The sequence below is a fragment of the Equus przewalskii genome, chromosome 27 (genome assembly GCF_037783145.1).
Source record: "Equus przewalskii isolate Varuska chromosome 27, EquPr2, whole genome shotgun sequence".
NCBI lineage: Eukaryota > Metazoa > Chordata > Mammalia > Perissodactyla > Equidae > Equus > Equus przewalskii.
Genome location: NC_091857.1, coordinates 41292759 through 41319823, shown reverse-complemented (window position 1 = coordinate 41319823; position 27065 = coordinate 41292759). Strand labels below are relative to the sequence as shown.

The following is a 27065-nucleotide window of genomic DNA, read 5'->3' as shown; positions in this document are numbered from 1 at the left end:
TGAGAAGAATGTGTATTCTGCTGTTTTTGGATGAAGTGTTCTATATATGTCTATTAAGTCCAACTGTTTTAGCTTTTCATTTAGCTCCACTGTTTCTTTGTTGATTTTCTGTCTGGATGATCTGTCCATTGATGTGAGTGGGGTGTTGAGGTCCCCTACTATTATTCTGTTATTTTTGATATCTTCTTTTAGGTTTGTTAATAGTTGCTTTATGAACCTTGGTGCTCCTATGTTGGGTGTATAGATATTTATAAGCGTTATTTCTTCTTGATGAAGTGTCCCTTTGATCATTATATATTGGCCCTCTGTGTGTCTCTTTACTTGCCTTATCTTGAAGTCTGTTTTGTCTGATATAATTATTGCGACACCTGCTTTCTTTTGTTTGCTGTTAGCTTGGAGTATTGTCTTCCACCCTTTCACTCTGAGCCTGTGTTTGTCCTTGGAGCTGAGGTGTGTTTCCTGGAGGCAGCAAATTGTTGGATCTTGTTCTTTAATCCATTTTGCCACTCTGTGTCTTTTTATGGGAGAGTTCAATCCGTTTACATTGGTGGTGAGTGTTGATGCATGAGGGCTTAATGCTGTCATTCTGTTGCTCGTTTTCTGGTTTTCCTGTGTTTCCTTTGTTTCTCGTCCTGTGTGTTTTAGCCTACCCATTGACTTCTGCAATTTCTTATGCTGGGTTTCTTAGATTTTTCTTTATTTATGTTTTGTGTTTCTGTTCTGCTTTTTAGTTTAGTGGCTACCCTGAAGTTTGCATTCAGAATCTCGTGTATAACATAGTCCATTTTCTGGTGGTCTCTTACTTCCTTAGCCTAGACTGTTTCAGTCCTTTTCCTCTTCCCCTCCTAAATTATTATTTTCATCTCTTATTCCAACTTGTGTTGTGAGTTTGTGGTTAGAGTGATAAGATTGTCTTTGCTTTGGTGATTTCCTTCCCTTTATCCTAATGCTATAGTTGAATATTTGCTATCCTATTCAAATTCTATTTGTCTCCCTACTGTGTGTTTTGTGACCCCTTACTCCCGTGTTTTGTTTTTTCAGGCATGAGAGCCTTCTTGAGGATATCTTGTAGTGGAGGTCGTGTGACTACGAAGTCCCTCAGCTTTTGTTTGTCTGGAAAAGATTTAATTTCTCCCTCATATCTGAATGATATTTTTGCTGGATAGAGTATTCTTGGCTGAAGATTTTTATCCTTTAAAGTTTTAAATATGTCACTCCAATCTCTTCTAGCTTGTAAGGTTTCTGTAGAGAAATCGCTGAAAGTCTGATGGGGGTTCCTTTGTAGGTTATTTTCTTCTGCCTTGCTGCCCTGAGTGTTCTTTCTTTGTCCTTCATTTTTACCATTTTTCCTACTATGTGCCTTGCAGTAGGTCTTTTTACATTGACAGATCTAGGAGATCTGAAAACTTCCTCCACACACATTTCTCTCTCAATCCCTAGATTTGGGAAGTTCTCTTCTATTATTTCGTTGAGCACACTTTCTGCTCCATTTTCCTTTTCCTCGCCCTCAGGAATTCCGATGATTCTTAAGTTGCATTTTCTCATCCAGTCAGCTATTTCTCTGAGATTTTGTATAGTTTTTTAAAGTCTTAGTTCTCTTTCTTCCTCTGTCTGGAGCCATTCAGCCTGTCTGTCTTCGATTATGCTAATTTTCTCGTCTATGGTGTCTACACGGGCATTCAGGGAATCTGTATTCTGTTTTATGTGATCCATTGTATTTTTCATCTCTAGTATTTCTAATTGATTGTTCTTTATAATTTCAATCTCTTTTGTGAAGTAACTCCAGAACTCGTTGGCTTGTTTCTGTATATTTCCCTTTACCTCATTGAATATTTTGAGGATAGCTATTTTGAACTCCTCTTCACTTAGTTTACCCATTTCCAAGCCCTCAGGAGCTACTTTTGTATTTTTATTGTTTTCCTTTTGGACTAGAGCTTTTACAAATTGCTGGATGTTAGAGGGGTGGGTTTTGCACGTTATTGTCCGGCTGCAGTTACAGCTGATCACCACTAGATGGGGATCAAGAGGCTTGTTTTCTGAGCCCTGTGCCTTCAGCCAAGATGGCAGCAGGTAGGGTTGGTTGGGGGAGGAGGGGCACTTTCACTCACTGTGACCCTTATTGGATCAGCTCTCAGTTTCTGGTCTCCCGGGGCCCTGGCTTGTTGGGGCTCCCCCACATGAAAGCTTTCCCCTGTTAGAGGGTTTCGCTGCACTGGCAGTGGGAGTCCGGGACGATCTCCCAACGTGCGACCCCTCCCCTGCTCCGTCCCCGCACCCGCACCCGCGATCTCGGTCTCTATGGGCGGAGCGAAGTTCTCTCCTACCCTGTTCTAGCTCCTCCGAGGCCCCCTGCAGCCTCTCCACCTTCCATTGTTTGGCTGCTATGGGTCTCTGACGATTTCTGTTGTTAGGATGGTGTTTTTGGTTGGAAAGCAGTTGCTCTTCTTGGTTGTAATTTGGAGGGGAGAGAGTCCCGGGTGAGCTGAGGCCGCCATGTTGCTGGTGTCACCTTTAGCAGATGTGTCATGCATTTTTTCACACCATGCGATTGTCTCCATGATAATTTTTGGCAGCTGTGCAGCTTTCTGTTGAGTGGATGCTGCCCCATTTAGTTTCCATGCCCTACTGACAGATGGTTTGTTGTCCAGTGTTTCTTATAAATAAAGCCTCAGCCTTGCCTTTCCTTTGTATGAAACCACTCTGCATGCATTCTTGGGCATCTTCCACTGAGCACATGGCTTGATGTTCGTTAAGCCTGGGACCTGTGGTGCCACCTTGCTTTCCAGGGGGTTGAGCAACCGCAGGATCCCACGTGGCATTTCTGTGGCCGTGGGGTGACCGCAACTGTTGAGACTGCAGTCATTTGGCTTCTCCTTTTAGATCCGCAAGGACGCTCTCCGAGCACTCAACGTCGCGTACACTGTGAGCACGCAGCGGTCCACTGTCTTTCCCCTGGACGGCGTGGTGCGCATGCTGCTGTTCAGAGATTGCGAAGAGGCCACAGACTTCCTCAACTACCACGGGCTCGCCGTCTCTGATGGGTAACAGCCAAGAGTGGAAGTGTGGGCCTCTCTCCTTTTTCTCTTTTATTGAAGCCCTGATAACGGGCTGGGTCACCCTAGCTGTGTTCTCGGCCCTGAAGACGGCATGTTCCACCTGCTGGCTCCCTGGGGAGCTGGTGAACACACCGGGCTCAGAATGGCTGGGGAGTGTCCCCAGGTTACATGCTGTTCATTGGCCCACTGGGGCTGAGACCCATTTCTTTATGACTCCAAAAATCACTGCTTTTCACAAATTACTAAAGAACCCAAAGGTAGAGGTTAGAGCCTTCCTTATTCTGTCCCTGGAAGATAGCATTTGCTGATCCCCCCTCTGACAGTCCACACAGGTGCTGGTAGGCTAGGCCAGGGGCTTCTCTGCTATGGAGCAGAGTGTTTTGAGAGCCTCATGTAACTCATGGCTCCCATCCCAGAAAATGGTGCCATGACGCACAACATTCGTGTCCAAAGTTGGTGTTTCCTGCCCCTCTCTCCTTTGGCTACTTACCACCAGCCCCCATCTGTCTGCTTCGTGCAGTCCTGTTCTGATGGAAATGTGGCGGCTTTGGAATGAGCCAGGAGCATGTAGGTGCGCGTTGCTGCACACCTGGCTGTTAACGACCCGGCTTGGCAGCTCCCATGTCAGGAGGAAATGCCCGGGCTGGCAGTGGTGTGCTGTGGGCCCTGCCAGCAAACTAGCCTTTGCTGCTTTCCCTTCTCATTTCCACATCACCATGTGGTGACACAGTGATGAGGTGGGGCTTCTGGCATTGCTGCCAGGCACTGAGAAGGTGAAGGCTGGCTTCTTACCTGTGTGACTCTTCTCTGGGTTCTTTGTGGTCTGCATAGCTGTGTTGAGCTGAACCGGTCCTCGTTTCTGGAACCTGAGGGGTTATCCAAGACCAGGAAGTCGGTGTTTATTACCAGGAAGCTGACCGTGTCAGTTGGGGAAATTGTGAATGGAGGGCCGTTGCCCCCTGTCCCTCGTCACATACCCGTGTGCAGCTTCAACTCCCAGAACAAGTATGTCGGAGAGAGCCTGGCTGCTGAGCTACCCGTGGGCACTCAGAGACCCTTGGACACAGCAGGTGAGTGAGCTGCAGTTGCAGGAGGGACCTAGCTGTGTTTCCCTCTGGGAAGCCTCTTCTGAGCCAGAAGCACTGTCGTCTTCAGGGGCTGGGGTGTAGGTATCTCTTCATGCACAGACATTTCTTGCCAAGAGCAGCCTGAGTGGCTCTTTGATGTCCTGGGGCTTGGTTCCCCTGGGTGAAGCACATGCTGTCCCCCATGATGTGTGGTCTGCTTAGGGAGGGTAGCCAGTCCTCAGGGTCACTCTGGGTGGCCCAGGGCTTGTCCTCAACACCGATGTTTGTCTGTTCCCTTCCAGGTGCAGGGAGAGGAGAGGAGAGCAGTGCAGAGGCAGACATGTCCCCACCCGCTCTCCTCCCGCAGCCTCTTCCTCCCCCTCTGCCCACACCAGTCTCTCTGCCTCACCTCCCGGCACCGGCACCAGCCCCGAGTGTGGTACCCAGCCCCTTCCAGCCCCTTGGGCAGCCTACCGTGCAGCCTGAGCTGCTTCCACCAAAGCCTGTGCCTGTGTACTCTGACACGGTAAGGAATCTTCCAGACGAGGGCCCTGAGGAGCCCTTGTGCACACATGTCCAGCAGTGTCGGATGTCTAGTTTGCCTGTTGTCTATTGACTGAACCTGCTGAGGTGGTTGCGCGTGTGGCTCTAGAATATTCTGGCTGTGGCTTGTCTCAGAACCCTGGCCCTCAGGGCTCCAGCCTGTCTTTCAGATGAGAAACCTGCAGCTCTGAGGGCAGGGACTACATTCAGCTTCCTGCCTTGTTGCCTGTGTCTCTCTTTGAAAGGTTGCAGTTGAAGCTTTAGAGAATGAACTGAAAGCTTTTATGTCCCTGATGCTGTTGGTCAGATAAGTGGGGCCCTGCCCTGAGCGCCTCCCTTGCTAGGGCTCTGCAGACACGTGTCCATGTCTTCCCGCCTGCGTGCCATCCTGTGCCCTTACATGTCTGCTCCGTGTGATGCCCAACACCTGCTCATCCGAGACAGCCAGTGGACACGTCGACTAGGGCCGTGCGGGACCACGGGCAGCAGCGCGTGCCTACTGACAGGCATGCCCCTGGGGTCAAGTAGGGCCTGTCCACCACACACGTTGTGGGACTCAGTCTCACCACCCTGCTGCTTCGGCAGGCCCTGGAGGATGCAGGAGGCCTCAGAGGAGCAGGATAATGGCCACAGAAACTGCAGGTGTCTGATGTGGGGCAGCAGCAGGGCCGTCTGCATGGGTGCTGTCCAGCAGGCTTGCCCCGTCCTCTCCAGAAGGCTCCTCTCGTTGACTAGCAGGAAATCTTTCTAGAAGCAGTGTACCTGAACCCGTGTGAGGGTCGCTGGACACCTTCAGACAAGGTCTGGGAGGGATTTCTGCCCTGGGCGGGATGTGTCAGGAGAAGGTCGTCTGGTCTCCATCTCCGTGGTTCTGTGAAGGCTGTAGAGTTAGACTGCTCATCAGCTGGGTCTCGATTGGGGCAGTGTCTCTCGGGGCCTGCACGGCACGCCTGACCCCGCCTGGCCTCTCCTTAGGACCTGGCACAGGTGGTGGATGAGCTCATCCAGGAGGTTCTCGAGAGGGACTGCAAGGAGGTTGGTGCTGCCGGGGCGGCCTTCGCAGCCACAGCTCTGGGGTAAGTGTGGTGCCGCTGCTGCTCTCAAGTTGCCTGTACTCGCTGGGGCCACACCCTGGCCTCCAGGTGCTCCCCTAGAAAGCTGCTATCAGTCTTCAGCAAGAGACTAACCATGTGTATGTGCTTGAATGTGGGTCCTCTTCTCTAGGTGGGTGTAATTTCTCATGTTCCTGACCTTCTGTTTTTCACTGGCGTGTAGTGTCCATTTGTGTATGCTTTTTCAGCAATATTAGGTTGTAAATTAAAAAGTTATTTTTCTTTAAATTTTAAACTTGACTTAAAAATATAGTGAAAATTAGTTCATTCTGTATTAAAAATTGAAAACACTCACTTTGCTTGATCTTGGATTAAGTCTCAGTTTATAAATTTGACAGATTAAATCCCCTTAAACGTTTTATACCAGTTCCATCTTATACCACAATGAAGTTTCCTTAGACGTTTCAGACTACGTTAACAAATTTTATGTATCTGATTCTAATTCAAACATCTAGTCTTAATAAATTTAATAATCAGAATCTTTGTAAGCTCTTAAGCATTTTTATAAACTTAATTAAAATCTAATATATTTAGTAAATCACACTTTCTTAAGGATTTCAAACATCTTTTAAATATCCTAGTACAAGGGCCAGCCCAGTGGCATAGTGGTTAAGCTCACGCGCTCCGCTTTGGCAGCCTGGGGCAGCATAGGGTTCACTGGTTTGGGTCCCGGACATGGACCTATGCACTGCTTATCAAGCCATGCTATGGCAGGCGTCCCACATATGAAGTAGAAGAAGATGGGCACAGATGTTAGCTCAGGGACAATCTTCCTCAAGCAAGAAGAGGAGAATTAGTGGGGGATATTAGCTCAGGGCTAATCTTCTTCTTCAAAAAAATCCTAGTACACAAAGTGACACAATGATAAGAAAAGGTATTATTTCACCTATGTAAATGGAGATTACACAAAAGGATCAGTCTTGTTAACTGATTTGATTCATTTTTTTATAGTGGAGTTATATACATGCTTTCTGTTTGATGGAACTAAAAATAAATAAAAATAAATGAAATAATAAAGATTTCCATGGGCTTAACTGTTTATTGTAATAAAATTTTAACCATTTTTAAGTGTACAATTCAATGGCATTAAGTTCATTAACAATGGTGTGTACGCATCACTAACATCTTTTTCCAGAATTTTTCATCATTCTAAACAGAAACTATACCCATTGAACAATCATTTCCCATTCTCCTCTTTCCCCAGCCCCTAGTAACCTGTATTCTATTTTTGTCTGTATGAATTTGCCTCTTGTAGGTACCTAATATAAGTGGAATCTAACAGTATTTATCCTTCTGTGTCTGGCTTTTTTCAGACACAAAAATATTTTCAAGGTTTGAGGCCGGCCCAGTGGCACAGTGATTAACACACGTTCCGCTTCTGCAGCCTGGGTTTGCCACTTGGGATCCCAGGTGCGGACGTGGCACTGCTTGACAAGCCATGCTGTGGCAGGCGTCCCACATATGAAGTAGAGGAAGATGGGTACAGATGTTAGTCTTCCTCCGCAAAACGAGGAGGATTGGTGGCAGATGTTAGCTCAGGGCTAATCTTCCTCAAAAAATAAATAAATAAATATTTTCAAGGTTCGTCTATGTTGTAGCATGTATCAGCATTTCATTTTTTTTTTTAATGGCTGAATAATACTTCATTAAATATATACAGACACATAACACATGTATATAAACCACAGTTTGTTTATTCATCTGTTGATGGACGCTTGGGTTATTTTCACCTTTTGACTGTTGTAAATAATGCTGCAAAGAACATTAGTGTACAGATAACTGTTTGAGTTGTTGTTTTCAGTTCTTATGGGTATATGCCTAGGAGTGGAATTGCTGGATCATATGATCTACTTCTGGAGAAACTGCCAAACTATTTTCCGCAGTGGCTGTACCATTTTACGTTCTCATCAGCAATGTGCAAGAGTTCCAATTTCTCTATGTTCTTTCCAATACATGCTGTCTTCTGTTGTTGTTTTTTTAATAATAACAATCATAATTGATGTGAAGTGGTATCTCATTGTAGTTTTGATTTGCATTTCCCTAATGACTAATGATGTTGAGCATATGTTCACGTGCTAATTGGCTATTTGTGTATCATCTTTGGAGAAATGTCTGTTCAAGTCCTTCGCTCATTTTTGAATTGTTTTTTTTGTTGTTGAGTTGTAGGAGTTCTTTTATATTCTGGAGATTAATCCCTTACCAGGTACATGATTTGCAAATATTTTTTCCTATTCTGTGGATTGTCTTTTCACTCTCTTGGTACTGTCCTTTGATCCACAAAAGTTTTAAATTTTTATGTAGTCCAATGTATCTATTTTTTTCTTATTGCCTATGGTTTTGGTGTCATAGTCAAGACGTCATTGCTAAATTCAGTGTTATAAAGATTTCCCCCTCTGTTTTCTTCTAAGAGTTTTATAGTTTTACCTCTTGAGTTTGGGACTTTGATCCATTTTGATTTCACTTTTGTATGTGATGTAACCTAAGGCTCTGACAACATTCTTTTGTATGTGGGTATCCAGTTTTCCCAGCACCAATTGTTGAAAAGACTGTCCTTTCTGCATTGAATGGTCTTGGGACCCTTGTTGAAAATCAATTGAGGGGGCCGGCCCTTTGGCGGAGTGGTTAATTTCCCACGCTCTGCTTTGGCAGCCCGGGGTTTCACCGGTTCAAATCCTGGGCGTGGACATGGCGCCACTGGTCAGGCCATGATGAGGCGGCGTCCCACATGCCACAACTGGAAGGGCCCACAACTAAAAATACACAACTATGTCCCAGGGGGCTTTGGGAGAAAAAGGAAAAATAAAAATCTTAAAAAAAACCCCAAAACACTAGGTTTAAAAAAAAAAAAGAAAGAAAATCAATTGAGCATACATGTGAAGATTTCTTTCTGGGCTCCCTGTTCTATTCCATTGGTCTGTATGTCTCTTTTTATTCCAGTACCACTGTTTTGATTACTATAGCTTTGTAGTAAGTTGTAGTAAGTTTTGAAATTACGAAGTGCGAGTCCTTCAGATTTTTTCTCCTTTTCAAGATTGTTTTGCTATTGGGAGTTCCTTGAAATTCCAAATTTCTGTTTCTGCAGAAAATCCTGTTGGGATTTTGACAGTGATTGTATTGAATCTGTAGATTGCTTTGGGTAGTATTGACATCTTAACAATATTGTTGTCCAATCTGTGAACATGGGACGTCTTTCCATTAGTTTGGGTCATCCTTAATTTCTTTCAGTGATGTTTTATAGTTGTCATTGTACAAGCTGTTCATCTCCTTGGTTCAATTTATTCCTAGTTATTTTAATCTTTTTGTTACTATTGTAAATGGAACTGTTTTCTTAATTTCATTTTCAGAATGTTCATTGCTAGTGTAGAGAAATGCTATTGATTTTTGTGTTTGATCCTTGTATTCCAACCTTGCTGAACTTGTTTATTAGTTCTAATAGGTTTTGAGTGGATTCCTTAGGATTTTCTATATACAAGATTTTATCATTTGTGAACAGACATAGATTTCTTCTTCCTTTCCAGTTTGAATGTTTTTTACTTTTCTTGTCTAATTGCTCTGGCTATAATTTCCAATATGGTATTGAATGAAATAGCAACAGTGGGCATCCTTGTCTTGTTCCTGATCTTAGAGGAAAAGTTTTCAAGTCTTTCACCACTGAATATGATGTTAGCCGTGGTGTTTTTTATACGGCCTTTAGCATGTGGAGGAAGTTCCCTTCTCTTCCTTATTGAGTATTTTTATCATGAAATGGTGTTGAATTTTATTAAATGCTGTTTCTGAATCAGTTGAGATGATCATGTGGGGTTTTTTTCCTTCATTCTATTAATGTGGTTGTATTACATTGATTTTGATTTTCGTTTGTTGAATCATCCTTGCAGTGTAGGAATAAATCCTATGTGATAATGTTGTATGATCTTTTAACTATATTGCTTACTTTGATTTGCTGGTATTTTGTTGAGGATTTTTACATCAATATCCATAAGGAATATTAGTTTGTAGTTTTCTAGTGGTGTTCTTGTCTAGCTGTGGTATCCAGTCAAGGCAGTGCTGGCTTCATAGAGTGTTAGGAAGTATTCCTGCTTCTTCACATTTTTAGAAGAGTTTGAGAAGGGTTGGTCTGGTTCTTATTTAATTCTTTAAGTTTAGTAGAATTTACTAGTGAAGCCATCTGATCCTGGGTTTTTCTTTGTTGGGAGGGGTTTCTGAGTACTAAGTCAATCTCTTTACTAGTTAGAGGTCTATTCAGATTTTCTATTTCTTCATGAGTCACTTTTGATAAATTGAGTCTTTCTAACCATGGGCTTAATTTTCATGCTAAAAGCCAAATAAGTATTTTGTTTCCCTGCCAGTGTTAGAAGTTTAGTTATGTGGTTTCTTGGCGTTTATTTGTTTATTTAGACTGCTATCCCCTTTGCTCTGTCTAGTGTTTCCAATGCTGCCATGGAGGAGTTGCTCACAGCTGCAACCACAGGCATTTTGAGGCACATTGCAGCTGAAGAAGTGACTAAGGAAAGAGAACGAAAGGAGGAGGAGAGGCGACGGGCTGAAGAGGAGAGGTGTGTCTTGTCCCTGCAGTACACATGGGGGTCAGAGTGTGTGGACACAGGAGAGAACCCACCATCGCCTAGGATGCTCTTGCTGTTGTCCCCTGTACTAGCATCAGACCATGGCTCACCCAGTACCCTGTGGCTCAGGGTGTGGGTTGGGGTCCCAAGGCCCCACTCACCTTGTGAGCAGCAGCCCCTCCCTAGCTGGAGTGGCAGGAAGGGTGGTGGTCAGGAGAGCTTGAGTGGGGGTGGCTGTGTGGCCTGTCTGATGGGGTCAGAGGGGTTGAGCCTGCCCCTCAGCACAGCTCAGATCCCCACTCTCGAGGTCAGGGAGTGTGTAACGCTGGGTTTTATTCTTAAACGTTACCCTTGTACTTTTCTTCTTTTACCCTTAGGTTGAAACAAGAGAGAGAACTGGTATTGACTCAGCTCAGCCAGGGCCTGGCCACAGAGCTGATGGAACTCGTGGTGATGGATTGCGTTAGGGAAACCTGCTCCCAGGAGTTGAAGTAAGAGAAGTGCTGGTGTCATGCAGTGCAAGGGGCGTGGGTGAGGGGTCCAGGGTCGTTGAGGCACCGTGGTTGGGCTGTGCAGTTCAAGCTAGCTGCTTTCTTCTTGACAGGAGCATATCTTTTGGATAGCCAAACACTGAAACACCATCCCTGTATTTGTGTGTGTGTTGCTTCCAGAGAGGGCCTGGCTTTCACTCTTATCCCTGCTTTGGGTCTGTTGTGTCTGTTAGCAAAAGAATTCTCTGGTGTCTTCTCTACACGAGGTTACTTACTGTTATTTTTCCTCACGTAGAAGAGTCTTTCCCCTGTTTCATATGTTAAAAGATTTCTTTGAGCTTTCTCACTTAAGAACTTTTAAAATTTTAATGCCAAGCTTCAGGGAGAAAGAAGTTCAGTTGTGCAGCGAAGTCTGTCCTTGTACATAAACTCCCCCGAGGTGGCCCTCACGGTGATGGACGTTAGTACAGTCACAGCTTCTGGTGCAGATGGGGACACAGCTGGGAGGCAGAAGTGTATTATTTAATTCATGTTTCTTTCCATCTCTACTAATTGGGAGTCTCTGTCCCTGTTTACTGTAAGCAGGAGACCTCACAGATGATGGGTATATGTCTCTTCTTAATCTCAGGCAGGGGTGTTAGGAGATAAGTAAAACCTAGGGCTCATTGATATGTAGGGAAAGTGCTGTTCTCTGCAGTTCCGGGAGAGTTGGACTGCAGCTCAGCCCCAGGGCCCTCTCCACCTGTCCCAGAGCATCGCTGTTGGAAATGGGTCTGGCCTGTTTAAGCTACTTTGATTTTGCCATTAAATGTATTTGATAAAGTCTTCTTTGCTCCTTTGGTTGACAGAATTTTGTTGTAAAAAGCTCTCTCTTAGATACTGGTTTATCTGAGGGCAACTGCCACATGACTGTAGGCTGCCAGCTCTGATGTACTTGTGACACTTCTTATTGCAAACATCAGATATGATGATGAAAAGATGTTGCAGTTGTCTTAATGGATATTTAAAATTAAAAATTTTAATTATTTTTAAGACAAAGGTTTATTCTTGACCATTTACAAGGGCCCTGTTAGACCTATAATCTAGTACTCTATACTACTCTTGTTCTATTTTGTCTGTCATTCCAGGTGTCTGTATGTTAAGTAAAATGAAAATCTTAGAGCTTCTCTTGGAGCGAAGATGTAATTATATTCAGTATTAAGGACATGGACTCTTGTGCTTTTAAGGCAAGCCCTCAGTGTTTGGGGGCCCTGGGTGCAGTGTCTCCTGTGCTGATTGCCCTCTTCCCTAGGAGCGCGGTGGAGACAGACGACAGGCTCCGCAGGGCCCGTTGCTGTGAGGATGTCTGTGCCCACCTGGTGGACTTGTTTCTTGGGGAGGAAATTTTCCAGACTGCAAAGGAGACCCTCCAAGAACTTCAGTGCTTCTGCAAGTATCTCCAGAGGTGAGTCCTGTGTCCTTACACATAAAATCCATGCACACGGGGAGAGTCTCTTAAAAAGATTAAACTTTCAGAAAGTCAATTATACACACACGTAACATGTTCCTTACAAAAGGGTATAAACTAAGGGATAAGCAATGAATTAGATTAGTGGGGGGCTGTTTTGTATTTTGACAAGTATTTACAGTCATTTACCCACTGTGCAAAACATAGGGAGGGGCCATGAAGAAGCCAAACAAATTATAGCTGTATGCACCCACGTGGATGAATTTCTAAAACATAATTTATAGTGAAAAAAGCACTTCTTAAGGAAATGTATACAACATCCAAGCAATGTATATTCAAACTAAATAGATTGTTTTGGATTTATATATAGTAGTATAACCCTAAAGAAAAGAAGGAAAATAAGGAACATAAACTCAGTGTGGTGGTTGGGGCCATGGGCATCTCAGTGCTGGTCACAGCTGCCGTTTCTCAACTGGACAGAAGCACGTGGGTATTAGATTTATCATTAATCTTTAAACTGGGTGTATATGCGTTATGTATGTTATATGGTGATTCATTTCGTAACAAAATTTGAGATAAGTCATAGTGTACTTGGCAGTTGCAACCAGATAAAAGGGAATTCAGTGAGCAATGAGTCTCCATTCCACGAGAGACCTCTTCTTCCTCAGGAGCAGTAGCTGCTTGTGTACCCATCCAGAAACCTCTGTCCATTTTGTGGGTGTTAACACAGATGGGAGCATGTGTCCTCCTCTGCTAAGCCTTTCTTTACTCCATTTGATAGGAGGTGGAGACCTGACTGCGGCAGCGTGTTGGGCTCTTCTGGTTGTTGCAGGGCCTTGAGGCAGCTCATTGCAAGGATGCACCATAAATGACCTCCCTGGTCCCCTGGTGATGGACTTTTACTTGGCTCTTTAGCTATGACAGAGAGTGCTGTAGTGAGAGTCCCTGTACAAATATTTCACATGTGTCTGGAGATAAATTCCTGTCTGGTGTTTGCTGGGTCAGGGGGTATGTGTATCTTTTATTTGTACCCATGTTGCCAAATTGGCCTCTGAAGATGGTTCAGCATTTGCTGTTCAGTTCAGTAGTCTCGTTGCTCACCACCTCTCATTTGATACAGGTCTTCCCCATGCCTGAGTTTTAATTCTGATTCATTTCTCAGTTTGAGGACTGTTGCTGAAAAAGACCTAAACATAGTGCCAAAAATGTGTTTCCCCGTGTGAGGGCACTGGAGCTTGTTTTTGCATTTGTCCTTGTGGTGAACCTATAAAACACCCAGTGATGATATGCTGATGTGTCCTCCAGGTGGAGGGAAGCTGTCACAGCCCGGAAGAAACTGAGGCGCCAGATGCGGGCCTTCCCTGCGGCACCCTGTGTGGACGTGAATGACCGGCTGAGGGCGCTGGCGCCGAGTGCAGAGTGCCCCATCACTGAGGAGAACCTGGCCAAAGGCCTCCTGGACCTGGGCCATGCAGGGAAAGTAGGCATCTCTTGCACCAGGTCAGTGCTCAGCCTGCCACACGGCCTCCTAAGTGTACCCCTGCCCCACCTGACTTCACAAAGAGTGTGGATTAACATGTGTTTGGAGGGAAAGTGGGTGGAATCAGAAAAAGTGAAGACAGATGCAGGATTGCCTTTTTGAAGGTCTTTCCCACCAGTTCTGGGGGTGTGACTTACTCTCCATGCTTTGATTTCACATGCCTTTTCTCCTCAAAACACTCAGGGTCCTGGTAGTCGAATTTTATTTGGAATCACCTGTTTGTCTCCTGGTCTTCATGGTTTAAGGACACACCATGTCCATTCTCATTGATGGAACCAGAGGTCCACCTTGGCCTTACTCCCAACTCCACCCGTGTTCCCTCTGCTTCCAGATCCATCTGCTTCCCTGTCATTCCTGCTGCCGCCTTGCTCAAACCGCCACCCTGTCTTCTACAGCAGCATTTTAGCGACTCCACCTCTTGCCCTCCAGTCTCCTCTCACAGGGCTCCCTCCTTATGGCCCTTGGCTGTGGCCCTCCCTGCTGCCCTTCCTGGTTACCCCAAGCATGTCCAGCTCCTCAGGGCTCTGCCCAGGTCCTCGCTTGAGCTATCCAGTCCTGGCCATGTAGGGCTGTGTCACCTCTTGAGAGGGGCTTCACAGTGGGGACCCTGGGGGAATGCGACACAGAGGGGCTGCCACAGTGCACCATGCGGGGTCTTGTGATATGCCTCGTCCTCCCTGGGCTGTCATGGGGTGTTCTCTCTGAAAACTGTCTCGCTGGGTTTCATTTGGGTCCAGCAAACTTTGTGCAGTTGCCTATACCCCCGGGGTCCCTCTCCTGTGTCTATAAGTGGGTGGATGACATTGCCGACCCATCTCAGATGCACTTTGTGTGGTCAGGGCATTCACAGTTCTCTCTGACCCATGGCAGCCTTAGCACTGGCCTGGCCGCCTCCTGGAGTCATGGATGCCTTGCCTGCGTCAGGATGGCCCTCTCTCGTGTCTCCCTCGACCCCTCTCTCTCAGCATAGCCCCCTGCCCTCTGTTCTTCCCTTCTGCCCCCTCCCTTGGTAATCTCTTTCTGTCCTTAGCACTGATAGCTCCCCTTGTGCATCTCCAGCCGAGGCCTCTTCCCTGCATCCCAGACTTCTGTACCCCATTCCCAACTCAACATGGGAACCTAATCTTTGCCCAGCCTGCCCCACTAGAGGCCTTCCCTGGCTCCCAGGACACCAGCGTGTCCTCCCTGGGCTTAGGTCACACACCTGGACTCAGACCCACTGTCCTGCAGCTCTTCCATCACCATGTCTGCTGCCAGCCCTTCTCACAGAGCCGCCTGTCTGTCTGCCGGCTTCCACCCTTGACCCCTACACCCTGGTGTCCTCACCACCACCACCAATTCAGGTCATCTCGGGTCTCTAGTTGATCTCTCTGTGCTGCTCCCTGAGTCCTTGCATGGCACCCCCCAGCCCCGGGTGTCCCCAACTGCTCTCCCTGTGCTCATTCCAGGTTCATGACAGGCCTGCTTCTGCCTCGGCATGGCCACTCCCTCTGCCTGACTACCCTAGAGGTTGTCACTCTGGCTGTGCTCACTTCCATCAGGTCTGCTCACGTAGCCCCTTCTCTGACCACCCTGTGTAAGACCACAGCACACTCATGGCATCTGCCACACCATCCACGTACAGAGGCTCTTCTCTCTCCATGAGAGTCTGTTGTTCTAGAAGGGCAGGGACCTTGTTCATTTATTGCTGATCCCCCATGGCTGGCACACAGTAGAGCATTACATGATGTTTGTGGAATGAATGAGTCCTCTGACTAGCCTGTTTCTTTATCAGAAAAGTTGTCTTGGTCTCCTAAGTATTTTCCACCTGGAGACACTCACTAACACATTACTTTTCACCCAGAATATCAGTAAATACATATCGAATTCCTGTCACGGGTGCTGAGCTGGCCCGTGTAAGCACCATGTCCTTCTCCCTTTTTTCGCAGGTTAAGGTGGCTCAGAAACAAGACGGCACACCAGCTGAAGGTTCAGCACTTCCACCAGCAGCTGCTGAGGTCTGTCATGCCCCCGCGGTGTATGCTGCCCCTGCCTGGGGCTCACGCACTGGCTCACCCTCAGTGCCCTGTCCCTTCCAGTGATGCAGCCTGGGCGCCCCTGGACCTGCCATCCCTTGTGGCTGAGCACCTCCCTGGGAGACAGGAGCGTGTGTTCTGGAAGCTGGTGCTGGTGTTGCCTGACGGAGAAGAGCAGTTCCCAGGGAGTCCTGGCAGGTCAGGGAGGGTTTCCCTCCATGGGGTCTGATCCAGAGGAAGCAGCCTGGGGAGGTGGAGCGACTTCTCCCAGAGTGTGGGGAATGTCAGCTCAGTGTGTTCCTCTTGCACACGGTGAGAGGTGGTGGGAACCATAACGTCTATTTTTGTGTTTCGATCCTGAGACTTGACATCTGTTTTGTTTGTGATTTGAAGTTGACGCTTTAAATTATTTAAATTTTTATTCTGTAAACTTGGCAATAGTCTTTGCCCAAAAGTATTTCAGAGTTGATTATTATTTAAAGCTGTGCTAAGGTAGATTGATTAGGGCCCTCTTCATTGTTGACTCTTGGGGAAGACAGTTTATAGTTTGCTGTAGTTCTGTTTTTTTCCTTAGAAAAAAAACTTTTAACATTTTTAAAAAGAAATCCGAAAAATTGACAGGGCATTATTTCCTGTAACCAAATCGCTTCTAGAAACCATACTTTGAAAGCAACTACAGAACATGTTACTTTTCTTTTTTAACTGCTATTTTGAGATGTAATTCATGTATCATCAATTTCACCCATTTAAAGTGTACATATCCCTGGTTTTTGATATATTCAGATTTGTACAATCACCACCACTATCTAATTCCCTAATACGTTTTTCTTCTGAAAAGAAACCCCATATCTATTAGTAATCCACTCTGCACTCCTCCCTGCCCTCACTCCTGGCAACCACTAATCTGTTCTCTGTCTTTATCCATTTGCCTATTCTGGACATCCTATATAAATGGAATCATAAAGTATTTAGTCTTTTATGACTGGCAGCTTTCGTTTAGGTAAGGTTTTCTAGGTTCATGTTTTAGCGTATATTAGTCCTTCATTCTTTTTTTGTGGCTAAATATTATTGCATTGTATGCGTATACCACATTTTATTTATCTGTTCATCAGTTGATGGACATTTGGGTTGTTTCCACTTTTTGCCTATTATGAATAATGCTTCTGTGAACATTCATATGTAAGTGTTTGCATGGACATACGTTTGCAGTTCTCTTGGTTATATACCTAGGAGTGGAACTGCTGTTAGGTTGTATGGTAACCCTATGTTTAAGTCTTTGAAAAGTTGCCAAACTGTTTTCCACAGTGGCTGCACCATTTTGCATTCCTCTCAACAATGTATGAGGGTGTTCAGTTGTCTGAATATGTTACTTTTAGTTACCAGTAGTAACTGCTATTGGGACACACACATGCTGAGGAAAAAGAAAGCCATCAAGCTTATCTCAGGAGACAGCTGAGCAAAGAAGAGAGTTGTGGTGTTTTAAAAGTATTTAAATGATTCACTTCTTAAAACAGCTGTCTTCTGATTTGCTAAATTCATAAAGAAACATATGTCACAGAAATTCTTAAGGTCTCAGGAATGAGAAATTTGATTTGGTAAAACATGTATATTTCAAACTCTGAGGGCCTTTTCTATTGCTCAGAATCTTTTCTTAGTGCTTCATAATTTTAATCACATTAGAATGACCCAGTTCCATGAGTGCCCTCTCCTCTTTCCCAGTAAGAGTAAGCCAGTAGAATTCCTAGCTCCATTTTAAAATCACAGCTTGTTTTGTGTAGATCAACTTCACAGTAAGATTTGGTGTCTGTGGACCTATATCTGTGTGATATTTCTAATTATTTTCCTGAAAATCTTTATAGTTCAAATTTAGAATTAGATTTTTCTTCAAGTGTTATTTTCTTTTATTCACAGAATCCTAGAAAATTGGTTAAAAGTCAAGTTCATGAGTGATGATGGCTCAGTGGATGACACATGCAGTGATGCTGGTGGGATTCAGACACTCGCACTGTTTAATGCACTCCACAGCAGAGGGAGTCAGACAGTTTCTGTCAATGTGTGTATAAAGGTGAGTGACAGTCACTTTGTATATTTACTTTTGGGATTTTCTTGTTTTCACTCACTCCCAGACATCATTGAAATCATATAAATGCCCTGAAGTGGTTTTGAAAGGATGTGGAAGGCTCAGAAGTGAGTGTCATGTCTGTTTCTCCTGTGTCTTGGTGATGTCCCATGGACTCCTGTTTGGAGTGAGATGCCAGGCTCAGTTCTCGGGAGTGCAGTGATGCTTAACTGTCTTGGGTCACAGACCTCTTTGAGAACTTGGTGAAAACTCAGAACCATCCTGGAAAGACAGAGATGCACTTATGCTGTTCTGCACATAATTCAGAAGCCCTGAACTCCTTCGTGGGCCTCTGCTATGGGAAAGAGGGAAAGGAGACACAGCATCCCACAAAAATGCAGCGACTGTTACTGCACACATGGTTTGCCAACTGCTGACGTCTTTGTTAAAATGGCTTCCTGGTACATCAGGTCTTACCAAAAGACTGATGATTTTAATCCTATGCAGTTTTCACTAAACTTGATCCCAGTTTCCATATGGGTTCAGTATTGGACATTTCAGATTAGTTGTTTTTGTTTTATATTCATGTTGTCCTCAGTTTTCTATTACAAGTTTTAATTTTTGTTCTTTATAGGTGTTTGTACAATATTGAGCTTAATTGGTTCCCTGAGAGATTTTTGTTTAATGAGAACCTGTTTCCTCATTAGATTCAAACTTGCATAAGTGAATTTTAGGTTTCAGTGTATATGTTCAGAAATAAAATTAGATGTGTATTTTATTTGCTTGGAAATAGCAGTGCAGGGCAGGAAATGTGGGCTTCAGTGCTGAGTAGACCTGGTGTTGATAGCTGCTGCTCTGGCCAGCTCTCTGAGCCTCAGCGTAGTATCTTCCATGATGTGGTCATCACGACCCACTGCACCAGCGTCTCATAAGGGTATCTGGGCTGTGTGCTTGGAGGAGGGCCCAGTGACAGTCAGCTCTCCCCTGTGTCCTGACTTGAAGGCTTACACTACCCAGGCCTCTCCTCTTCCTAACAGAGTCACCTTCATGGCTCGTCCTGGTCATCTGTATTTGATGCTGCAGTCCCTGTTCCCTCTGTCCTTGGAACTTCTTAAAATTGTAGTTTGGTTATAGATTTTCTGTTTTTCCATGTTAATACTATTTCTTGGATTTTCTAAATGTAAAAGTAATACATGTATAAAACTTTAAAAATATAAGGAAATATAAAGATGATGAGCCCATCCATGCTTTCACCATTCAGAGGCAACAGTTAAGGATGTCTTGGTCCGTGTTCTTCCCTTTTTTCCTATAATTACACAGTTAAACTTCACCCATTAGAGAATGTTTGTTTTTCCTCTTGTCTTTATTCTTAAAATTTTTGATCAAAGTATTTCTTGGATATAGTTAAAAAGCCAGGACCACATCATTTATGATGAGAAACAGCAGCTCCTGCCCCCACTTCTAGCCTCTTGCCCCAGGGCTTGATTTCTGTCATGTTTCCAAATAACATTGCAACACTCTTATTTCTCAATTTATCCACTTTAGATGTTCTCCACTGACTTCCCATTAAAATAGGTGTATTTATTTATTGCTACATAACAAATTACCCCCAAATTTAGCAGCTTAAAATAACAAACATTCACTACCTCACGATTTCTTGGGTCAGCTTAGCTGGGTCCTCTGGCTCAGGGGTTCTCAGGTGAAAATCAAGATGTAGGCCAAATTCTGGTCTCATCTGAGAGCTCGACTGAGGGAACTTCCATGCTCGCTCTCGTGGTTGTTTCAGGGTTGACTTCCTTGCAGGCTGTGGCCAGAGGCCTTCGTTCCCTGCCATGGGGGGCTCTCCATAAGGCAGCTTGCATCATGGCAGCCAGCTTTGATCAACTGAGTAAGATGGCAGTCTCTTTGTAACCTAATCTTAGAAGTGACATCTCATCACTTTTGTCTGCTTCTGTCTGTTAGAAGTGAGTTGCCAGGCCCAGCCCAACTCAGGGCAGGGGATTGTGCAAGGTCGTGAGCACTAGGAGGTGGCAGCTGTATGCCACGCTGGGTGAGGAGCACTCTTACACCATGGTCCCACTCAGCCTTCTGCACCTTCCCAGGATGGCTGCATTGCCACTTCATGTTATCTGAGTGAGGGGGGATCATGTTCTGATGTCTGTGTGACCGCTCTTGGCCCCAGAACCAGCAAGTGTTGTACGAATACATTTGTTAATTTTTTCTGCAAGTAATAGTTCCCTTATTTTCTCACTTACATGGTTTTCTCTGTATCTCTTGTTAATTTTATCCAAGTGTGCCAGCAGATGGGCTGTACACATCTTAATAGAGTTTTCCAAATGCCCTCTGACTTCACCTTATTCCTCTCTCTGAGAAAGTGCCATCCTCTGTGCCTGTCTGGGCTGATAGCATGTCCCAGAGTGTGGGTGCCACTGGGGCCTCTGTACTAGTCATGGTCCTGCTCCTCCACTTGCTCACTCTGACCTTGGGCAAGGTCCTTGTGTCTCTGTGCTGCCTGTGGATGGGTACTCTTAATATCCCTCTTTTACTGATGAGGAAACTGAGGCTCAGAGAAGTTAAAATAAATTGTCCCAGGCCACAGAGCTGCTCCATGGTGGTGCTACACACAGGTGCCCTTAGAATGAAGTGAGTTACATAAACAGAGTCCTTGCACCTGTGCCTGACACACATCAAGTGCTCACACAGTGTTGCCATTCACAGCAGCAGCAGTATTTTTTCTTGGTTTAGTCTCTTCTTTAATGGAGAACGTCTTCCAGTTTCTTCAAAGTAAGGATGCATGGGAGGAGAATTTGCTGAGTTCTAGTCTGTCTGAAAACGTATTTACACTCACAGGTGCTTCACAGTGTGGCTGGTTGTAGGATGATGGGCTGAAAGTTGTTTTCCTTCCAGTTTTGCTGCAGTGTCACCTCGCAGCCAGTGTTGCTGTTGAGATGTCTGAGGCTACTCCTGCTCCTTTCTCTGTGGCCTGGTGGTGTTTCTCTTTGGAAGCCTGCTCTCTCTGTCCCTGAGCTTCTGAACACCCACTTTGGTATGCCTGATGCCGACTCCCTTCACTCACTGTGCTGGGCCTGGCAGGTCCTTGCAGGGTGGAGACCCTATTTTCACTTCTGGGACCTTTTTGTGTCTTGGTGACACCTGTTCTCCCTCCCTTTTTTCTTGTTCTCTCTTGAACCTGTCAGACAGATGCTGGATCTCTGAAGTTGATCCTCTGAGCCTCTCATCCTTTCTAGCCTATTTTCTATCTTATTTTTTATATTGTGTTCTAGGAGATTTTCTTGACTTTATATTTCAGGTGTTGTATTGAATTTTTTGTTCCATGTATATTATTCATTTTGTTCTTCTTAGCCTTATTCGACTGTCTCATATCATCTTAGGACTGCTTTGGGTGCATGATCTAATCTCTCTGAGGGGGTTAGGATTTTGTGTCTTTCTGAGTTTCCGTGTGTTCTGTGCATTGTCTGTCTCTTTTGGTTCCTTTTTCTCTGTTGTCCTTGTCTCTCTCTCTTGTTGGAGGCTGTCCTGAGGCTCCTTATCTGAGGCAACCTCCATATCTGAGTGAGGCCTCCAGAGGCTAGCCACAAGCTCTGCTTGGGGTAAGTTAGAGGGTAACTGAATGGCAAGCCAGCCTTTTTTGCGGGGACGCCCAAGTGTCAGGATCTGGATGTCTATTCCCTGGGCTTCTCTAGAAAGGACCCACCTCGTCTCCTCCTTGGCAGTGGCTGGTTCTCTCAGGTAAGATCCCTGCCCCTGCCTGATGTGCCCCGTGCCTGGATCCTCAGGAGAGAACACCTGCCCAGGAGGATAGGAGGACAAGCTGTACTTAGATGCTGCCTGCAGGGTGGGTGGATGACCTGTTGGGCCCCTGTTCTGTGTGTGACTCGTCCCTCAAGGCTCTGAGCCTCCCCTCTGGTTCTTGGTGCTGTAAGGCCTGGGTGCTCAGGGCCTTTGCAGGCTCAGCTGCCTGGTTCCTTCCACACCATGTCTGCAGCCCTTCACATGTGGCTTCCTCTGCTTCCTTAACCCAGTGGTTGTTCCCATCTCTGTGCTGCTTTCTGGAAGTGGGTTGGAATTCCTCGTCTGCTGCTGGCTTGCCTTTCACCTTTTTTGTCATTATGGGCTTACCTGTTTTTATATCTGCTTAAGGATAACTGTGTTAAGATTAAAGTAACATGCTCAAACACTGGAAGCTGAATTATCTGTTGACCTGGCTGTTTCTCACACTAATTCATGGCCTCATGGAGGGAGGCCAGTTCCGTGAACATTTGTCTGTGCTTACTCTGAGGCCAACGTTCACTGCTCATTTGTCCCCTGGTGTGTCCCTCCTGATGATTGGGGTGCTGTTCCAGGTGGCACATGGTGCGCTCAGTGACTGTGTCCTGGATGCCGTGGAGACGCAGAAGGAGCTCCTGGGGGCCAGTGGGCTCATGCTGCTGCTTCCCCCCAAAGTGAAGAGCGAGGATGTGGCAGAGGAGGATGTGTACTGGTTGTCGGCGTTGCTGCAGCTGAAGCAGCTCCTGCAGGCCAAGCCCTTCCAGCCTGCACTTCCGCTGGTGGTTCTTGTGCCCAGCCTGGGAGGGGACACTGTGGAGAAGGAAGTGGAAGATGGTTTGTGAACACAGTCTTGTTTATGAACTGGCTTGTTTAATAAATGGGTTGAGCCCTGGGTCTGAGGAAGTGCTGGCAGATGGTGTTGGGAGTCGTGGGACAGTGCTGTTGTGGTGGCTGAGAGCAGGGCTGAGTGGGGTCAGCGCAGTGAGGTGTCAGCTCCCATGCAAAGTGAGAGCATGAGACAGCTGACCTCCATCTGTTTCCCTCAAAGGTCTGATGCTCCAGGATTTGGTTTCGGCTAAGCTGATTTCAGATTACACCGTTCTTGAGATCCCTGATTCCCTTAATGAATTACAAGGCACAAGGAAGGTGAGCTGTCATCATTTTTAAAGGCCAACTAGATACTTGTGTTTTGCCTCTTTCTCTTTCTCTTGAATTTAGTGTATACTACTGCTTGCATTTTTAATTTTATGTTTTGACAGGTAACTTTCTAAAACTATAAGCAGAAATCAAAATAAAAGATAAAATTTGCCCATAGTCCTGCCATCTGCAACAAATTAAATTGTTCATATTAATTTTTCGTGTTTTTGTTGTTATGGCTTTAAAGTATGACCATTCTTGTCTTATATCAGAGGTTCAGATACATAAATTACTTTTGTAGGGTAGTTCTTCTTGGACTATATGAAGAAATAATGTTATCAGAGGTTTCCTTAAAAAAAAGGAAGTCTGAGCCAGCCCTCATGCCTAGTGGTTAAAGTTCTATGCTCACTGCTTTGGTCGCTTGGCTTCACTTCCCCTTCACAGAACCACACCACCCATCTGTCAGTTGCCATGCTGTCGCAGCGGCTCACATAGAAGAAATAGAAGGACTTAGAACTAAGATATACAACCATGTACTTGGGCTTTGGGGAAGAAGAAAAAAAAGAGGAAGATTGGCAACACATGTTAGCTTGGGGCGACTCTTTCCCTGCAAGAAAACAAGTCTGTGCTGACAATGACATTTAGGGAAAAAAGTGCTGGGAGTTGAAAGTAACTGCAGGAAGAAAGCTGAGCACAGGACGTGAAAGCTTCCTGGCTTGCGGTGAAGCTGTCAGTCTTTCTAAGGAGGGGAAGACGGGTCTCCATTTCTGTGTGCGGAGAAAAGGACGTGCAGGGCTCGTTGCCCTTAGGCCTGAGCCCTTCAAGGGGCTGATCCTGCAGGCCCCACTCTCCAAGGACAGGGTGGGACTTGGAGCCCCTGTCTGGGGGCCCCGCTGTGTGGTTCTCCAGGTCTTTAGGAGGCCAAACAACTGCAGCGGAAGCTTCTCCTCCCCTCCTAGTGTGGTTGAGAAGCTGGTGCTCGGGGCACCTGCTGTGGCAGCTGTGGGGGGAATCTTCAGAAAGCTCCCTTGACAGCATGAATTGTTTAACCGGGTATCTCTGAACTATCTTTGTTTCTCAGGTTTCACAGGCTGTGCAGTGGCTGGTCTCCCGCTGCCCCTGTGCCCTTGACCTTTGCTGCCAGACCCTCATTCAATATGTGGAAGATGGGGTTGGCCGTGAGTTTAGTGGCCGGTTTTTCCGTGACAGAAGAGAGAGGCGGCTAGGCGGCCTGGCCTCACAGGAGCCTGGTGCCATCATTGAGCTCTTCAACAGCGTGCTGCACTTCCTCGCATCCGCAGTGTCCTCCGAGCAGCTTTGTGACCTGTCCTGGCCCGTCACCGAGTTTGCTGAGACGGGAGGCAGCCAGCTGCTTCCTCACCTGCACTGGAACTCCCCGGAGCACCTGGCCTGGCTGAAGCAGGCAGTGCTGGGATTCCAGCTCCCGCAGATGGACCTTCCGCCCCCAGGGGGTGCGTGCTCAAACTGATGGTGTGGCTGGGGAGGAGGGTAGGGTGGCTGAGCCCTGACTGTTCTCTTACTGTAGTGACAGTCTGGCAGGATTGGGCACTAGTGTGAGGTTCATACCATCTCCTCCACTGTGCGCCGCCCCCTCCCCACACTGCCCCTGTCACCTTTGGGTTTAGGGGTCAGAACAATCAGGGTTTTGTGGAGTGGGGGCTGTTGACCCATCACCACCAACAGAGCAGTCTGTGGGTGTCTGCTCAGCCCTGGGGGAAGGTGTCGAGCAGTGTTGGGAGGAGCACTGACGCCAAGGCCTGAGACAGCAGGTCCTGTCCTGCCTGCACCTCTGGGGTGTGAGGGCAAAGAGCATGGGGATTGTGCAGTCCTGTCACCAATTTCTGGCTCTGCCGGGGCCATAGCACTCTGCTGATGTAAGGCCAGCGTTCCTTCTGTGTCAAAGAAGCCTCTGTTCTGTGGGCCAGGCTGTGCCAGATGAGGCCTTTGGGCTGTTTTAACGCAGGCTCTATGGGTCTTGTACACTGGGTGTGGAGATGGCCCCTTCTCTTGCTGACACTGTTAGGAGGGAACAGTGCTGTTCGCTGTTTATGTGGTTTAGCGCATGGCCTTGCCAGGGCTGCGTGGAGCAGAGGCCTCAGGCGCCCTTCTGAATTTCAGGTTGTGGTCTTCAGTAGGTCTAGCAGACACTTGTTACTGAAGGAGCTTGAAGGGAAGCAAAGCACACAGTGCAAATCCTCTGTACCGTGCGCTAGGTTAGGGTTCCCCAAGAGAAGCCAAGACCTCCTGTACCAGACTCACCTGGTGCTCATTACAGTACAGATTCCTGGGCACAACCACAGCCCTGTACAATCAGAGCCTCTGGGGGGACCCTTCATTGTGAACTTTGTCCAGGGTGCCTGTCTGCATCCCTTACTGGGACATGGAGAGGGAGATGCTCTTTCTTCAGCAGCTGTGGTTCTATTGTATTCAGATTCAAAAGCAGACTTCTCAACTACACAGTTGCCTTGTCCTAAGAACATTTCACATAGATTTCTACCTGTACTTTGGCCAAATCTTGTAACTCACGAAGTGCTTTCTCTCCAGCTCCCTGGCTCCCCATGTGCTCTCTGGTCATCCAGTATGCCTCCCAGATCCCCAGCTCTCGCCAGACACAGCCCGTCCTCCAGTCCCAAGTGGAGAATCTGCTTCGCAGAACATACTGCAGGTGGAAGAGCAAGAGCCCATCCCCGGGCCGGGGTGCAGGGCCCTCGGTTTCAGAGATCCCGTGGGATGATGTCATTGCCTTGTGCATCAACCACAAGCTGAGGGACTGGACACCCCCGAGGCTTCCCGTCACGTCAGGTAGTTAGCGCTTGGTGCTGTGGGGCCGGCTCCCCATGAGACTTTCTTAAGGATATTTACTTGATGTTTGTTTCTTTTCCTGCGGGTCCCTCTCCTTCCTTTCCTTAGGATTCCCTCTTCAAGCCAGTGACTTCCAGGTGACCTGTAAACATTGGGAAGAGCTAAGAAGTTTCCAGGAAAGCCTGGACTTACCTCCTCCCTTAAATGGGCCCCTCAGGCTGGCTCTAAGAGAGACTTCTGTAGCTCTGAGGAATCGTAGTGGCTATGCCACAGTCTGTGCCACAGACACATGAGCCTGTCTGGACCTTGAATGACCCATAGACACTTGGAGCTTATTTGGCTCAAGCATGGGAGTAACATAATTATGTGACTTTAATAAATCAGAAGGGCTTGTCCTTAAATCACTGAATTTAAGCAAATGTCAAGTGGTCACCTATTGCTCTTCTGATTCTGTTCCTATTTGTTTTTGTATTGTTTTCTCAGAGGCGCTGAGTGAAGATGGTCAGATATGTGTATATTATTTTAAAAACCATTTGAAAAAATATGATGTTCCTTTGTTGTGGGAACAAGCCAGAATGCAGACGCAGAAGGAGCTACAGCTGAGTCAGGGGCGGTGAGATCTGTGATCATTGTGCATTTTTGTCATCACTACAGCCAAGAGAGTGAACCATATTCTCTTCCAAAGTACACAGACAGAAATTAATATCCTATACATAGAATCCAGCCCATTGTGGGCAGGTCCTGACAAATACTCAAGGAACAGATCATTCCCATGTAGTGGAAACTGTTGTAGAGCAGACGAAAGCAAATCTTACTTCATTTATCCAATGAACCTGACCCTGAAATCATAACATAACCAGGAGAGTGCAGACAAAAGAAAGCGGAGATCTCTCATCTCACTTGCAAGCCTGGTTCAGAAATACTAAATAATGGGGCCAGCTGGTGCCACAGTGGTTAGGTTCGCATGCTCTGCTCTGGTGGCCCAAGTTTACAAGTTCAGATTCTGGGCATAGACCTACACACTGCTCATCAACAAACACTGGCGGCATCCTGCATACAAAGTAGAGGAAGATTGGCACAGATGTTAGCTCAGGGGCAATCTTGCTCACACACACAGAAAAGAAATACTAAATAAAATGTTAGCACATGCAATCTTGCAGTACATAAAAAAATGACAAGTAGACTTTATCCTATGATAAATAGTATCAACAACAGAAATCTACTCATGTAATTTGCTGGCATAAAAATAATCGTTTCAGTATGTTTTAATGCTTTCCTTAAAATTTATACCTATTCCTGCCCCTCCCTCCAAATTTATACCCATTCTTGATAAAATTTCTTAGCAGACTTGGGTAGAAAAATTCCTTAGCTTGATAAAGCTGTCTACCATAAAACTACCAAAAAAATCATGCTTTTTAGTAAAA

General features: G+C 46.1%; 1 protein-coding gene across 4 annotated transcripts in view; it reads left to right on the top strand.

Annotated features, from left to right (window-relative positions):
• MCM3AP (minichromosome maintenance complex component 3 associated protein) overlaps nucleotides 1–27065 on the top strand; it is a 57394-nt gene that overhangs the window by 25133 nt on the left and 5196 nt on the right. For 2 of the 4 annotated variants that reach the window (XM_070597995.1, XM_070597997.1), the window contains exons 11-26: nucleotides 2881–3041; nucleotides 3888–4126; nucleotides 4426–4649; nucleotides 5642–5742; nucleotides 10200–10331; nucleotides 10718–10831; nucleotides 12123–12275; nucleotides 13584–13778; nucleotides 15747–15815; nucleotides 15897–16031; nucleotides 17745–17898; nucleotides 22257–22515; nucleotides 22730–22827; nucleotides 23900–24290; nucleotides 25384–25641; nucleotides 26125–26254. In XM_070597995.1, the coding sequence (XP_070454096.1) occupies nucleotides 2881–3041; nucleotides 3888–4126; nucleotides 4426–4649; nucleotides 5642–5742; nucleotides 10200–10331; nucleotides 10718–10831; nucleotides 12123–12275; nucleotides 13584–13778; nucleotides 15747–15815; nucleotides 15897–16031; nucleotides 17745–17898; nucleotides 22257–22515; nucleotides 22730–22827; nucleotides 23900–24290; nucleotides 25384–25641; nucleotides 26125–26254 (2813 nt within the window). The remainder of the gene's footprint in view (nucleotides 1–2880; nucleotides 3042–3887; nucleotides 4127–4425; nucleotides 4650–5641; nucleotides 5743–10199; nucleotides 10332–10717; nucleotides 10832–12122; nucleotides 12276–13583; nucleotides 13779–15746; nucleotides 15816–15896; nucleotides 16032–17744; nucleotides 17899–22256; nucleotides 22516–22729; nucleotides 22828–23899; nucleotides 24291–25383; nucleotides 25642–26124; nucleotides 26255–27065) is intronic. The other 2 variants (XR_011534047.1, XR_011534048.1) reach the window with 1 other exon arrangement.